Below are 16825 nucleotides of genomic sequence, written 5' to 3' on the forward strand. Positions count from 1 at the left end.
TAAGTTTGAAAACTTTATTTCAAATTACCCATGGTTTCCTTTTATATTACTGGTGTGCTAGAAGTTCACACTACTGGCAGGATACAGGCAATGTAAAATATACAATACTCAGACACATTTATGTGTAACAGACTTAGAAATTATGGAATGTATTTACAGACATACAGCATGGAATGAAGCTTTAAAATCCTTTATTAATTACACGTTTACACTGTTTTCAGAAATAACAAAATTAGATCACTTTGTAAAACATCACAATATCTACACAAAAGCATTTTTTAATGTCCAAATTCACCTTAGAAATCCTCTGTTCCTAAAAACATTTTTTTTTCAAAGAACCACTTATAGGCATAAAAGGATAAAAATACCATTTGCCATCATGTCACAATCAAGAACAAGAGGTGTCCTTAGCACTGTAAGAAGCTGTCTCAGATTCATTTTAAGCAGGCTGCTGTGCTGGGGCCATTACAAAAGCCTCCCCTTCAGCAGGGAAAGACCCAAACCCGGGGGGGGGGGGTTGCTGCCAGGGCTCCCATGTGCCTGCACCGCTCCGCCTCCAGCATGTAACCCTGCTGAGCATCAAACACTGTTCAGCACTTGACATGGGTCAAGGAAGGACAGTGGCACAGGGGAGTCAGTGTGTAAACACCGGCAAGTATGACACACTCATGTGGATTCCTCCTCCAACACAAATGCCCCAGAGAAAGACAATCGCCTCTTTGCTTTGTCACACGAAATAGGATCTTATACATGTTCTCTTTAAAATATTAAAGGGATACGACAAAAATTGCACATAAATACACTAAAAAAATCCACACCCATTTTGCAAACAAGAACTGAAGTTGGGCTTGGTATAATACATTAACTGCACGATGAAACTTCAGGTTTGGATTTTGTCCCTAAACATCTGGTCAAGATTTAGTGTTCGCCAGGATGAACACAGAGGATCATTAATGCCAAACTGGTATGGTCACATACACTGAAACTGCCAGAAGGAACCAGGGCTTAGCACAGAGTGAGTGATGGTGGAGGTAGCCCCTGCCCAGCCAGGCCACCCCTGCTCCTTACCCAAGCTCTGCTGCCACACACACTGCTTGGACAGAAGAGGAGCTCCCTTCACCAGGCACAAGGGGAAATGGCCTTTTCTTGCTGTTTGGAGTCAACCCCCCACCCCGTTAACTCCTCAACTAGTATTAACGAAACACCAAACTTCCACCAACCTGAACACTGTTAGGTTTCACTTCCCCTGAGTGCTGGAAGCTGAACCGGAGCAAAGAGCACACCCAGACCATTCCATGAAGGGAAGTGTTTTCTTAAAACAGGAGTGTTTAAATAGCCCACAAAGGGTGTGCTAATAAAAGCAGCTCAGCCCTCTAACAACACAAGTGACCTGATGCTGGTAACTGATGAAGTCAGTGCTCTCCTCTTTCAAATTCTGTGCAGCGACAAACACACACAGAACGTTTGTGGTCCGTATTGTTTGCTTGTGAGAGGCAGAACCTTCCACCCAACAAACCACAGCAGAGACTTAAGACACTTTGACGTAACCCTGTAAGAATTACCAGCACTCCTTGCAAGCGACATTAAGCGAAATACAAGATCTAACTGAGGAGAAAAGTGTCTGTGTGGGCTGCTCTCTTCCTAGACGTGGCATTTTCATTACCTGCCAGGCTCAGGGCAGCGCACGTACCAGTATGAAAAGGTTTCTCTTCAGCTGTGCACTTTGAAATACCCTTCAGGTGTTCTCCACTCACAATGTGATCAACCATCTACAGATGCCAGTGAGGAGCAACTGGAATAATTATGTGAAGTAAGGGATTCAACACTCACCACAATGGACCTTGAAAGAAATACATGAAGCAAAACGGAGTGGAAACAAAACTGCAAATCAAAAGGGGAAAAATCCAGCTAAGCCCAGTCCTTAGCAGTGCTCCCACGGCAGGTTTGCTTCCACAAGAATGCCTGTTAGCCAGCCTGCTCCCATGTCTTTTGTTATTATCCCTATGAAATCCTTCTGGTGTATTCTGCTTCAAATATATTCCCAGATGGAATACCTCCAGCACCTGAGGTTGGTTTCAGACCCCATGCACCATGTATTTATTAGTAGCATAACATTCTGGGATGCTTTAAATGGGCCAAAGCGAACCAAAGGAAGTGCATGGGTGAGAACAAGATTTTGCAAGGTCTTTTTCTGGGGGGGAAAGAAAATACTGTAGGTGATGTGGTTGTGAGCTTGGCCTCGGCACTAAGACCAGAGCACATGGAGCTAGTCTTTGTTTTGCCAGCATCATCTGTCCAGAAAAATATGAAACCTGTTGGCTACCTCTCCCATTCCTGTATATTGAATTTCCATTTTCACATTAAGGAAAAAGGAAGGAAGTAATGGTAGCTCTGTAAAACTAGTGTGGCTCTCTACATAAACTCTCAATGATAAAAGGCTTATTTAAAGCCCTGTCGAACCCACAAAGAGAAGCTACCCTTTGTAACAGACACTGTTTTGACAATACACAGCCCACTGTGGAAATTCAGTAGCTGTGTTCTTAAAATTATGAATTTCTCAGTGGCTGGGACACTCACCAGCGCTGGCATGGCTGCAGGGGATGCTCCCGCCCCTAATAAGCTATTTGATAAAGGGTTGCCAAGGATTATTAGCACAGCAGGCTGTGATTCTTTGCACTGCAGTGAAAATAGAGACGTGGCTCCTGATGACAACTAGCCATCGTTCAACAAAACCACCAAGTAACCAAACGCATCCCTATCTGACCAGGGGCGCAGGTGAGAGGACAGATGTGATCTCTCTCCACCGGTGTTGAGAAAATTGTCAGACAAAGACATGTTAAAAACCCAAACAGAAAGTGAATCCAGCAAGAATGATGATGTGATTAACGCAATTTGAACATTCTGATCAAGCATCTTTGACTAAGGCACTTTCCTGCAGAGAGAACACACAGTATTTCTCTCTCTTGAGAAAAAAAAATGAATCAGGTTTTTTTTTTCTTCAAATTTTAAGCGATGAGGACGTGCCAACGCAAGTTACAGCAGCAGGAGGTTCGACCCTGTCATCAAACACTGCAGGTAAGATTGTGTGTTGTGATTTTTTAATATATGTAATAGAAATAGCTGTTTTTTGAAGGCAAAAAATTTCCCCTTCTTTGAACCCTGTGAGGAAGGAGAGAAGTTTCCCCATGTGCCCATAGCAGCCACATCCTTTTTTAACAATGAATTCCCCTAGGAATCTCTTTCCAAGCTATATCCACATCAGCAAGGAATTCCCTACCCTCCTCCCAATGAACTCTGTTTTCTTTAAAAAAGGGGCAAAATACTGATAATAAAAATGTTATTGGAAACTGCTGTGATCTCCAAAAAAATGGAGAAATGAAGTAAAACATTCCTGTCAGGAATCATGGAAACTCATTTCCTTAGAACAGAGCTCTGTGTGTTTGGATGCACTGCATGGGCAGTAAAGTCTTCACGTCCTTCTGCTTAGCCAAGGTAACCCCAAAGGTCCTGGAGGTCTTTACACAGCAGACAAGTGGTGAAGTTGCTGCTGCTTTGGGGGTGCCAGCTCCAGGAGCGCCTGGACAGTCACAGCTACCTGTGTCAAACCCTTCTCTTCTAAAATATGTAGAGGCAAACATAATTGCTCCTGAATGGGGAACAAAACAAAGACAAAAACAAAATGGATGAAAACCACTCAACTGAAAAGAAAAAAAAATTAAGCAAAAGGTGACTGAAATATGAAATGTTATGGACAGCCAGCACACACACACAGGTACGACATGAAGCTCCTGCTTGGGGCTAACGAACCACGAACTCGACTCTCAAAGAAGGTGGCCTCGGGCTAATCCTTGTGTTCATTAGAAAACTGTACAAATGAGAACCTGAAGAGGACTGTGGGAGGCATGGGGAACGGCAGATTGCTCTGTCTCTGCCCACACTGAGACGGCAGCAGCTTATGAAACCAAAAGAAGAACTTCAGGAGGGAGAAAGCTTCCCCTCAGTGTGATGAACCCACCACCACATGGAGCAGGAAAGGAACCATGGCTTCCTCTCCAGAGCCACACTGCCTTCTTGAGGGAGTCCTCCTGTTTAGCTATCAAACATGAGGAGAGACATGCTTTAAAGCAGAGAATGAACCACTACCACTTATCGCCCTCCCAGAAGTACACCTGCCTAGTAGGTTACCTCCAAAATCAACCTGAGGAATAAGAGTAATACGCAAAATGCAAGATAGGTTTAAAAGTGTTTATTAATAATTGTGCTGTTCTCAGCCTAAGACGTATTTAAAGTCTCATCCTACATCAGTCCTTGGCACATCCTGGCCACCCTCACTCCACAACAGTCAGGATACATGTCCTGTATTTGTAGAAGATAACCAAAGCGTGTCCTTCTTATAGAGCTACATTTTACGTGTTATTTCCACAGCAACCTGCCTTTCTCCGCTTTTTGACCCTTTACTGATTTGGGATGTTAAAGAAATCCTTCAGCATAAACAGCAGCAGCTAGCACTCCTCCCGCAAAGCTCAGGGTGGAGAGAGAACAAACAAAACCAGGCTGAAATTCTCACAGTAAACCATACGACCAGGCTGAAATATGTTTTTCTTCCAGCAAATTCATGTCATTTTGAAAAGAGTGTGCTTTTTGTGAAAATACCTGTAACCTTGAGCAAACACGCCTTTTTTCTTCTATATACAAGCAGATAAGAGGAAAAGCTTTGGAATGACTCCATACCACAGTCAGTTGTGACAAGCAAAATTTAAAAACTGGAAGGCACTGTTAGTGTAAAACCCCTTGCAGCTTTTATCACAGTGTTCATTAGAAGAAGTTAAAGGACATAGGAACTGAGTTCATTTTAGTTCATACCAGTAAGCAGAGCAAAAATAGCTCATTTTAAAATAAAACAATCTCCCCCTGTCAGAGGTCCCCTCTTTGCTCAGAAATGCTTTGCTTGGACAGAACACTTTGTGTGATTTGGAAAGAGGGCATCGACTCCTCTACTTGCTTCTTTGTTAAATACTAACTCTGTGTTACAAGGGCTTATGAGATCCATGTACACATAACACATTTTTACTGGTAGCAACCACAAGGGCAACTGAACTCCTATGTATCTTAAACTGTGCTTCAGAGCTGTTGTCAGGTTAACATCAGAATGCTAACACCACTTACACTGGGCTTACAAGCCATTTACTGTATTTTCAGATGTAACAGAAATATATTGAAAACACATTTGCCATCAAGCCATTTTATTTAACACTTACCTGTCACTGGTCTCTGAACAGAGTTCCCTGAATCAATCTACACTCTGAGGAGACATGGTCTTTTACACATCCCATGGGGAGTGCCCTGAAGTTCTGAGGTGTCCCTGAGACATTAAAGCATTAAAGCACCAGGATGCTTTTCCTGGGGAGGTAAAAGCTTTGAAGCTGTACGGAAGACTACCTGAGTTTTGTATAACAGTGAAGAGTCATTGTGCAACTGGGACTTGCATTCCTGCAACTGTATGATACAAAGGTTTCTGAAAATTACAGGATAGGAGGAAGACACATGGACAAGCATGGGTTGGGCTGCCCACAATCTAGTGGAAACTCAAGAAGTTTTTGTTAAGTTTTATCCAGAGCACAGTAAAATGCTACAGCATTCTGTGGCATCTGACAGAGTTTTTAGGGATTTTTCCTTCTGTGACAGAAAAAAAATAATTTCAAAGTTGTTGAAGAGTGCAATTTCTCTGAAAATTTCCTCCTTGATCTGTTACAAAGCTCAAGTAGCTCAGGACTCACCGACAGTTATTGTGCAAATCCTGACTCAAGAGTAATACACCAGTCTACAAATACAAGAAATCAAATGCTCTCAGAAGCAGCATAAGGGTAAGGAAAAAGAAAAATCAGCTACAAAGTTCTGTGGATAAAACTTACCAGACCATGCCTCCTAAGACTGTGAGATCTCTTCAAGAACACTGATGTTGGGAAAAAAAATACTTTGCCTTCTTTAACTTTTTTCATCAGATAAATTCTCTAGCAATTTACCAGGGTGGGTGCAATTCCCATTATACTGGTGGGAAAACTGAGGCACAAACTGAAAACACAGTTTTCCCAGTACTACATCACCTGTTGGCAGACTATAGCACGCACCCACACGTTCTAACCTTTGTGCCTTGCTCTAGCTCTCAGACAGCACTTCCTCCCTTGTCACCTCCTAAATATGACACAGCAAATACAAACGTGGATTATGTCACAGATGGTCATGTGGGTGCACCAGTGTGTTCACACATTATACTTGTCACCTCTGTCCCATCAGTGGGAAGTAAAGCACTTCATATACACAGTCTTGACAAAAACCAAAATCCTTTCCCAAGCACTGCAGTGACAGAGGGAGGAAGCGGTGACACCATCCTTCAGCTACAGAAAAAAGACCCAGCGATAGAACATACAGAGCGTTAGCATTAGAGTACAGTAAAACACCACAAAGCCCCAGAGCTGAATGGAAAGGGAGACAAGACTGGATTCTTCTGAATCTGTCCCCAGGGAAAGAAGAGTCTCAACTGTTCTTTTAACGCTGAGGTTTAGCTGAAGAATGTCAGAAGGGGAACAAAGATTGTCCTGTCCAGAGTGTGTGAGCAAGAAGGGAAAACAGACAGAAAAAAAAAGGTCAGTCAGTTAGCCATAGCAACATCCACGAAGCAGTCAGTTATCAGACATCTCAGATACAGCCTACATAGTCAAGAAGCATACCACAGCTGGTTAATTCACACAAAGGAATCCGCAAGACTCCCATTGCAAAGAACAGATCTAATGCAAATAGTGCCTGTCACCTGTGTACAGCTTAAACATGTAACTATTCCTTGTTGTTAAAAACAGCAGTTTACACATGCCTTAGTGAAAACCATTTTTCTCCAGGGGAGGTTTCTGAGTCACTGCTGGCACTGAGCACTCACCAATGCTAAGTCTCCATATGTATCTTAGTTAATGAAAACAGTAGGACAAGGATAGCCTGCAGAAATATCTATTACAGATTAGAGTTTAAGTGTTCTGCAGCTATTCCCAATGTGTATCTTTTCCCTTCCTTTCACCCAGGTAATAAGTGTAAATCAGTGAAATCTAGATGCACAGATCAATCTGTTCAACTGTCGGACTCTTTTGATGAAAGGGCTTTAACTTGCGAAGTTCTATAAAGAGCTGCTCCACTGCGGAGCCTGTAATTACCATTTCCTAAAAGTAGTCTTCCTGTTGGTGTTTCTACATAGATTCATTTTTCAGAAAGCCTTTATTTTTTTTTTGTAATTAGATGTTAAAGGAAAGGAAATACCTGCAGGCATCTTTTAAAAAAAACATGCTAGACTGTCAGGCCATTCTTGTATACAGGTATCTTACATTCACATCTCAGCAGATATGTAATGTAGACATGTGAGAGCAACTTCAGAGTTCAGGTGGGGCTATTTCAGTAAGCTTCCCCAGAGACACTCTCCTTGAACTCTTCCACATTAAAGCAAGAAATATGAGAAAATCAGGAGGGTCCTGGACTGTAGCAGGCTGCGTCTAATAAGGGCCTTTTTCTTGACTGGCTTTTTTGTCTGTTTGTTTGTTGTTAAAGGTGGGCCATTTCAGTGATCTGCTCCGTACTGCAATCTCACAAAAATCACATCTGCATGTTTGAGGGAGCTGTAATTAGCGAAGCTGGGACGGAATTGAACAACTTTGCCCCAGACAAATTTATATTGTGTAGATCTGCTGGGAGTAAAAGTCTGAAGTTTCCCAGGGTACCAAAATAGTGCAGGATCTCAAAGTACTAATGATCACTTACAACTCCCTACCACGTTCCAAGGCAGTTCACCACTGAGCCATGTGGAATTTCCAGGCATTTGATAAATATGATATCCTAAAAGCCCAATGGTTCAAATGCCTTTAAGTGAAACTATCTGAACACACCAAAAAATACTGCATGACTGACTCAAAAACAGTGATAAAAACTTGAAAACATTTAGAAATAACTGGGAAATGAGCCACTGGGTCTACTTTTCCCTTTCACAATACAAAAGAAAGAAAACAGCACCTACAATAATGGAAACACTAATGCTTAGCAATATCAGAAACAAAATTAATTAATGCACTAGAAGAAAAATTAAGAAAAACATGATGTATCAAAGTTATCTGTGCTGACACAGCTGCTAAGACAAAGTAGAAGAGATAGGATAGCATAAAACAGGATAACTGGAGTCAGATGGACTATTTTATGTTCCCACCTCCCAGAACTTCCAAGTTTCAGAAGGTGACAAGGAGTATCTGAAGATGGATTTCTACCACTGGTATATAATGAAAGAGTTAGAATCTATGCAAAGATAGCTACTGTCAGAGAAAGGCCAGTAACACTGTGACTTGTTGGTAAGACAGTAAAGGTATCTGTGTAAGAGAATTATTCTGAAGGAGTGTGAAAAGCTTTGGGAAAAATAAAACATGCAAAACATCATCCAAGTTTTATCCCAACTTTAAGCTGTCAAATAGCTAATCTTGAGAAGATGTAACTGTAGTTAGAAAAACCTTGCAGTTCTAAAGGCAAACTGCATCAGCTATTATGAATCTGAGTTACAGCAGTAAGTGAGTAAGACCTCTGACATACTAAATCTGACATCATTTAGCTCTGGAAGATTATGCAAGCTAAGTCTTGATCTATAGCACAAGACATAGCTTACACCTGAACCTTCTAAGCTTTTAATAATTTTCTTTTCATCCAGCCTTTCAAAGAAGGTTTTATTTTCCAAAGCATCGTACAAAACTGCACCTGAAACACTGTATCAGGATAGCAGAAATACATACCTGAGGCACTCCAATCCTCCTGCAAGCTTCCAAGAAATTCTCCACATTTCGTCTGCATTTTGCCATTGTAAGTTTAGGCTGCAAAGAACGAGGCAGGTGCAGTGTTTGTCACTGGCAGGCTTTAAAAAGATCTTAATTTTTTATTTAAATAAAACTCCTAATAAATCTCTTTGCCAAAAACTTACTGCACTGACCTAAGCTTGTCTAATTCAAAGCAGCCTCTATTTAAGTTTGCTCTTTAGAATTTCAAAGCCATTTTATGAAAATTCTATGATTCTATGAAAAGCTAATTTACAAATTCTGGATGTTTATTAAAAAAGACAATTTTAAGCTGTGCACTATTTAGGCAGAAGGTGTTATGAAACTGACCAACACCCTTAGTGACCACAGTATAGTAACTTTAAAAATATACTTTGAATGAAACACATGCATGGCTTCCATGCTGTGATTTCAGAGCAATTTCATGATATGAAGCAATCTGGAGTCTGTTCGGGATGACTACAATACAAAACCATATAAATATCAAACCGTGCTTCAAATAACAAAGAGATTAAAATAAAAAAGGAAGGCTGTTATATGTAACTAGAACATAACGGGAGAAAAGTGGAACTGAAGCTTGCTGCTTGTAAGCCTCTTGTAGACGTGTTTGATGTAATTGTTTGAATTGCACTCATCAGCATTTTTCCAAGCAAGCTTTTTTCTACAGTTAGCTTTCACACCTCTACACATACAGACCATGGCACAGTCTCTGTCAAGCTTCTGTTTGTGAAGTTTATTCTTTTCTGGTCAAAGAGACACAAGCTTCCTGCTCCTTTGAAAAAGCTACCCAGTCTACATAGCAGCAGGCAGCAGCCTCTGTGGGTTCAATCCTTTTCCACAAATGGTAGGGATTCTGCTTTATCCCCTCAATGTGCCACATTTCCCCATCAAGAAAGCAGGTTAAAGGCTAGTGCTGACTTCTTTTGCCCCAAAAGACAAAAGGAATACAAAGATTACATTGTAACTGAGTAATGACACAATGCCTCTTCGGCTCCTTGAGCCACCCAGCTAACGGCTGCCTCCTCCTTGGGATTAGTATGACAAAACCATGATTTAATTCCCAACACATAATATTCAGCAGTACATAAAACCAGGCCATTGAAGAGATACTCTCAATGACGTTAAGTCTTCTGAATAGCGGCTGTATGTCTTTTCTCTTAATGATTCCACAATCTGCCTAAAATGTTGGCATATCTAGTTCAATCGTTCTCAAAGTAATGAAGACATCTGCTTGTTCACATTAAGTCCAAGGGAGAGGAACCACCATGATATAGTAGGCAACCCTGTAAGTGCCAGTTCAAATTCCAGCCAACATAATGACAGAGTCCAAAATAAGGAAAAGCAAACACAACAGGCATGTTTCAACTTCTTCCCACAGGAACAATCTCTAAAGGTGCATAACAAGCAGTCTGCCTGTTCCTAATACTTTTAAGTAGCTGACCCTAAGTATTTTCACTGAACTTTCTAACTTCCACAAATACAGATTAGGTAAATGATCTGCTACTATTTCCCAGTTCTTGACCTTTCTCTAATTCTGTGCTCACGCAGAATTACGTAATACACAGTGACCTGAATCCAGAATCTATTACCATCACTGCTTTCCCAAAGCACTGCAGATAGGCAGGGTCAGAGAAACAACTTCAGACGTTTTCAAACTTCTTTGTTTGCAGTGTGTCTGCATTTCCTTCCTTGCTCTCAACAGGAAAAAAGGTTGTATCTGGGGATTGTTATCACAAAGGTATGACTGGATTTGTTTTGTTCCAGGAGATGCTGTTCTCCTAGCAGCTTGAGTGTGCTTTGCTGAAATTCCTAAGCAGAGGAATCTGCAGTGCTGTGAAGTGGACAAAAGAATCAACTTGATTTCTCTGCCTTTTTTTTACTGTCTTATGTAGTGGGATCCTAAAAGTGGTAGAGAATATTCTATTTCACTACTATCTGCTTTTCTTAACTTCTCAGACCTTTTGGTCTTTTGAAATATCATATTTCAGTTTTCATGCTGAACAGACTCTTATTTCACCAATTTTCAAGTTGATGGATTGAAAATGTTACCATTTTCTTATAATCTATGTTAGAAGCAACTTCATTTAAGTGAAGCAAACCCAAATATAGTTCCTTTTAATAATGCTATAGACCTTTTTTAGACAGAACAGATGGTTATTGTTTGTCATGTACTTTCACAGAGGATAATGTTGAATTTAGCATTTGTCTAGGTCATGGGACTTTGTTGGATGTTATTTTGGATACCTATAAAATACTATCATTATTACATACTTACAACAGCAGGTGAAGGGACGTGAATGCTGGGAACAGATCGGGGACGCACGTGGTTAGCTAAATGGCACAGAACAACACCATCAGTGAGAGCTGCTCCAAGATCACTGGGTAATGACACTTTCAATCGTGATTCTATATTCTGCAGAAAGATGAACATGGACACACAAAAAATAAGAGCTTCTTTCCTCCAGCTGTTTCATTCTACAGAACATTTTATATGAGGCAGAGTGCTTGCACTACAGCTCTGTCTGTCCTCATAACATTTCCAAACAGCCTTCTGAATAACATCAAGGAAAGCTCTGCACACAACTGTGGCCCAGAGCTGACCATAATCTGGGAGCAATTGAGTTCAATGATGAACAGTTTCATTGTATAGCAGGAGGGGCTAATACAACCATTATTCAAAAATAATGGAAATCAGGATCTAGAAATAGTATTCCTGATCTTACTTGTTCTCAGATAAAGGTTCTGTCAAGGGCTGGAAGACAACACAGTTAACGAAAGTCAAGACAATTTTTGCCTTTAAATAAAAACCTGAACTACTTGACATAAATAGTTAGCATTTGTGCAAGGAAATGAATACAAATTCTGTTCAGCCTTTTAATTTATTTCAAGTATTGTGTGAATTTCACTGAGTTGTTATGCTGTATCTACTTTAAGTGTTAAAAAAGATTTAAGCGTATCTGGCAAGCAGAACAAGATAGACATGCTGAGATAACAGAGGAGGGGCTTTGCAAACAGCACCAAGTTTTGTTTTGCTTTAAGATAACTTTCTGCTTTTAGAGAGATTATCCTTACTTTAAATGTTATGAACAGAAAGAATTCTCTCTGTCCATATGGGATGCTTACAGCCTTAAGAAGTAGGAATTCTTATTTCTTCGGAAAGTTCAAAAAATTGTCATGTCAAGGAACCCCTTCATGCTCTCCAGAGACAAGTCTGGGGTAAAGCAGAGCAGTACCGTAATGCTATGTGGCATTTTCAGTATTTATGTATGTGCAGTGTCACTGTACCTCGGTATAAACCACAACTGTGGAGGCCCTGAACAGACAAAAAGCACAGGTATCACGAATATTTGTGCCTCTGCTGTTCTGCACTTAACTTGGGCTTTTAGGAATAAAAAGATGGATACAGAGCACAGAAGGAAACCATACTGTCAGCATGACTGGTAGTAGTCTGCACACTACCAGCTTTTCTGTGGGATTTACAGCAAAGGGGAGTTTGAAACAGAGATTAAAAGGAAACAGTGAGGTAACTTCCCAGTGAAGTGTGAAGGCTTCACCCTAACAAATGTGAGGGCTGATAAAGAAGAAAGCAAACACACATTCATTTTAAAAGCAGAAATCACCAGACACCCAGAAGCAGAAGTCTTTATTTTACAGAATTTGAAGCTGACTTTATCCATCACAAAAAACATCACTGCATCCATCCAAAAGAACCACTTGAACTGTACAACACCATTTAATTTTGGTCAATTGTGCACCACACTGGTTCAGTGAAATTGATCCAAAACACAATGACAGATTTAACAGTCTGTGCACAATGGATTTCGTAAGATGCCCACATACTGGCTCTGAGCAGCACCTACCTTGCGCAGCTGTTCTATTAGCTCCAGCTCCTCCTCTCGCTGTTTGGAGTTCTGTCTTACTCTAGGGTCTGCAGCATCATTAGCAGGAGACAAAGCACAGGTAGAAGATGAAACAACACCTAGAAAAGCAGCATGAAGGAAAGAAAAATCACTAAGCATGGTTTGGCTGATTGTCCTTCACTGCTGTACTATACATGCACACACAAGGTTCCAGAAAGGCTACAGTACATTCTCTTTCACAACCTGTTTCTTTCATTTTATTATGAATCAAACTAATGATCTTCTAATCTAAATGAGGCGTTCTTTTGCATATTTTCCTTTCTGTTTAGATTCTGTTCTTTCTGTTGGGTAACAGTAATTCACAAAGGAGAGAGCAAAGTTCTGCTGGATGGAGTATGTTGAAACAGTTCAGTTTTCCTACAGAAATTGCAACTTTATTATGTGCAACTGTGCAATGCTAAATTTATCAAGCTGCCTTCATCAGCTGCTTAAGACTCTTGTGGCATTTCCTTGGCATCTCTTGGGTGTAAGCACAGACCAAGAAGAACAAATCCCCACATTTTGACAAATATGGCAAAAGAGTATTTGACAGCTATAAGTAAGAAATTTCTTATTCAAAAAGTATGTAATGCTACGTGTCTAGAAATGAAAGTCAAAAAGTAGCTTCACAGTAATCACCTAAAGTAACAGAACACTCAGTAAATGCAGATGTTAATACAGGGTAGCAAAGCTAACTGATTTCTGGGCTATTTAACCTACCTTTCTTTGCTTCATCCCTGACAGCTGCTTGGTAAAGGAAACTCTCTGGTCGAAGGGCAGGGTTTCTATAGGAAGGCGGGGCTGCATGGCCAGAATATGGAGGGGAAAGGTGGACTAAACAAATGGGGAAAGGCACAGGGATGGAGGAAGAAGGAAACGGTTAGAATTTAAATAGGAAATGGGTTCAGCAATGTGCTAATTAAAGGAACAAAACAAAAATTTTAATATAATAATGACAAAATAAATTACAGCCATGCATGGTAAAAGCACAGAGCAGCAAAAGGCACTTCCAAGGACACTTGCATGCAAAGCACATTCCACATACCAATACCAACAACTGTTCTGGCTGGTGCTGAATACATCTGCTTTAGGTTTGTATGAGGGCCTAAAGCAGCCAAACCCTACACTCTGCCTGAGGACATGCTTCACCCCTGCTATCTCTTCCCTCATGTGTTTCTAAGGAGACCCAAATAACTGGGTAAATTCTCTAACAGCAGTGCCACATACAGAGGTGGGAACAAATGATCCCATCTCTTCATAGTACAAATAGGCAAAGCAGGCATTTTGATCCTTTTTCAGAAATTTTTGTTTCTTTCCCTGTTACCTGTCTGAGTTGTAGGTGAGCCAGGGGAGATGGCAGATCTGTCATCACTCTGTGGATAAAGAGAGCAGAAGAATATAAATGGTCCTAATCTGGAAAAGCTGTGACTACAGTTTAAATTTTCTGTGTTTTTAAAAAAGGGTCCATCCATCTAAATGCATTTCAGAAAAATAACCCAAACCAAAGAACCCCAATGAAACCCAGAAATGTGAAAAACTACAGTACGCTGTTCCTCAGGTCTCATCTCTGCAAGAGGGGACAAAGTTTTGTCTTCTGCAGAAATTACACATTTGCTTTTCTCTAAGGAGAAAGAATGATGAAACAATACTGACAATGCAATGATGGATCTTTGTTTACTCTTCCTTCACACCAAAACATTCAAAGTATTCTTTGCAAAGGGGACACAGAAAAAGAGATCATTAAATAACAAGCAAAACTTGCACTACAGCAGCACTGATAAGGACATACTTTTTCCTTTGCTTATGCAAACCTGGTATTTACTTAACATCACTCTCCACAGTGAAACACCCTGTGTTTTATTACAGTGCCTAGACAGATTGATTTCCTGTGATTAATGCATTCAGTACAGCAGTTTTCATAGAGGAGAAAGAAATGCAGTGTCTGTATTCAGAAGTAAGCTGGTGAAGAATACAAAAAGAATACTTTTGATGAACTCAACTTAGTCAAGCACAAACAAACTTGTACAGAAAAAGCAACATCAAAGACAACCAAGAACCCCTCGGAGCAGAGACTGGTTACCATGCTTTTATAGCTTAGGCCTCCTGTAGACACAGCCTAAAGCTAAGATGAGGTAATAGCTACTAACAGTTTAATCAGGTAAATTGGATTCATACCCTACCTGAACTTTTCATTAGAAGCTGACAGACTAACACCTGTTAAAGCAGATGTGTGGATCCAAGGGTTTTTTGTTGGTGAATGATAATAGCAAGAGATATCTTGACAGGACTGAAGGTAGAGGCATTAGGAAGGGTAGTAGTATAGCTTTCTCAATTCAACCCTCAAAGTGACTGAACGCAGAAAGAAAGAGAAGGCAGTAACAGTGTCAGCAAATGGCTGATAGGTCACACATGAAGGTGGAATGCAGAAGAAAAGGTAAAAAACAAGAGGTGGGCGTGATTACATTCTCAGAAACTCTCAACAGGCAACAAATACAGGCAACAAATACATACTTGCTGAACTGCAGGTAAAGCCTTTCTATCCTCTTGAACTTTTTGGCTTGTAAGCTTGGGAGATGTGATGTTTCTTTTACACACCACACAGTGACATCAAAAGCAGAACTAGTAGAACAGTGAGTTACTAAGAAGAGTGAGGCAAAAGCTTCTTAAATACCACCTAATCTATCCCCTATGCCATCAGCCAAAAGGAAATTTTACACTAAACAATTCATTCTGAGCCACTATTCAGAAAAACAATCCTTTTTTTAATATTTGAAGTTCGTTGTGCATTTTTAGTTAGTTATTTTCCTGCCAACTTGGTGAAAATCAGAGGAACCCACATCTCACCAGTTTAGGAATATACACTTTGTGTCTGCCACAAACACCTAATGCTGATCCTTGTGAACTATATACAAAGTAAATAAGATTCCATGGATGGAATCTAGCTCTCAGGGAAGATTATCAGTGTGAAGATTCACAGTGCTGCCACAAATAAAGCACAGCCAGATTTCAATTACAGACAATCTTAAACCCAACCAAATAAACAACTTCTCATGTTTACGGAACAGGAGCTCCAGCATCCCAATCTACCACTGACAGATGGACCTAGAAGGCCAAATTCCATGCCTTATCGAAAGCAAAATCAAAACATTTGAGGACTGAATGGCTCAAGAATGAAACTATACTTTCTGAAACAGCATTCAAACAGGAAAGTGGCAGTTCAGCACAGGAAAAGAACACCAAATGACACCTAGAGTCTCTATGGATGTGAACGACACACTTGAGAGTGTTAGTATTTGAAATGATTTGCAACTACTCTGTTACTTCAGAATAGCACAGCCAGGAAGGACTGGGAGGAGAGGTTATGCTCAGGGCAAGCCTTAAATACAAATATCTTTAGGCCTTATGCAGACTTAACAGCTGATTCTCAGGGCAGACTCTTTCTCCACAGCAGTGCAGAGCAAAACTTTTCTTGTTTGTTTGGTTATTTTTTTTTTGGTAAGAATTTAAAAATATCACTTGACTTAGGCAAAACATCATCTATTATATGAGAACAGTAAAATAAAACTATAGTAGGTGGTCTGTAACATTAACATAACTGTTTATTCCTATATGAAAAGACCAAGATAACCTTAATGCAAACTAACAAGAAATCATCACAAATCCATGTACCCAGCAATGGGGGAAGTGAAGGGGAACACAGCACACAACAAGGTAGGACAATCACAGCAGCAATACACTGCATGCTCTTCACCTGTTTGCGAGTCCCTGGCCTTCTTTTAATGGTATTGGTGTTACTGTCAATCTCAAACACAAAGAGAGGCTCAAAGCCATTCTGCCAGGGACAGCAAGGAAAGAAAGAGAGGAAAGAAAGGAGGAAGTGAGGCAAAGAACAACTGTAAGAAAAGGCAGCTGCAATATGAAAGGAACCAAGGTGCTGGAATTCAGACTTACAACACCTTACTGCACATGCTGCACTTGGCCTCTAGGTCTAGCACTGAAGTCAGAGAAATCTTCCTGTGCCAGAAACAACTGTAGATACAGGGACTGCCAAGGCAGAGCCCTGCCAGAACTCTGCTCGAA

The 16825-nt window shown here is 40.5% G+C and overlaps 1 protein-coding gene across 7 annotated transcripts in view; it reads right to left on the bottom strand.

Annotated features, from left to right (window-relative positions):
* LRCH3 (leucine rich repeats and calponin homology domain containing 3) overlaps positions 1-16825 on the bottom strand; it is a 69301-nt gene continuing 52476 nt past the window's right edge. For 3 of the 7 annotated variants that reach the window (XM_031043001.2, XM_031043000.2, XM_031043004.2), the window contains 6 exons: positions 14070-14118; positions 13466-13579; positions 12707-12825; positions 11122-11259; positions 8808-8885; positions 4143-6596 (listed from right to left, as the gene is read on the bottom strand). In XM_031043001.2, the coding sequence (XP_030898861.1) occupies positions 6396-6596; positions 8808-8885; positions 11122-11259; positions 12707-12825; positions 13466-13579; positions 14070-14118 (699 nt within the window). In that variant the 3' untranslated portion in view covers positions 4143-6395. Of the gene's footprint in view, positions 3647-4142; positions 6597-8807; positions 8886-11121; positions 11260-12706; positions 12826-13465; positions 13580-14069; positions 14119-16825 lie in introns of those variants that run through there. The other 4 variants (XM_031043005.2, XM_031043003.2, XM_031043002.2 and 1 more) reach the window with 3 other exon arrangements.

Source organism: Melopsittacus undulatus, chromosome 6, assembly GCF_012275295.1.
Source record: "Melopsittacus undulatus isolate bMelUnd1 chromosome 6, bMelUnd1.mat.Z, whole genome shotgun sequence".
NCBI lineage: Eukaryota > Metazoa > Chordata > Aves > Psittaciformes > Psittaculidae > Melopsittacus > Melopsittacus undulatus.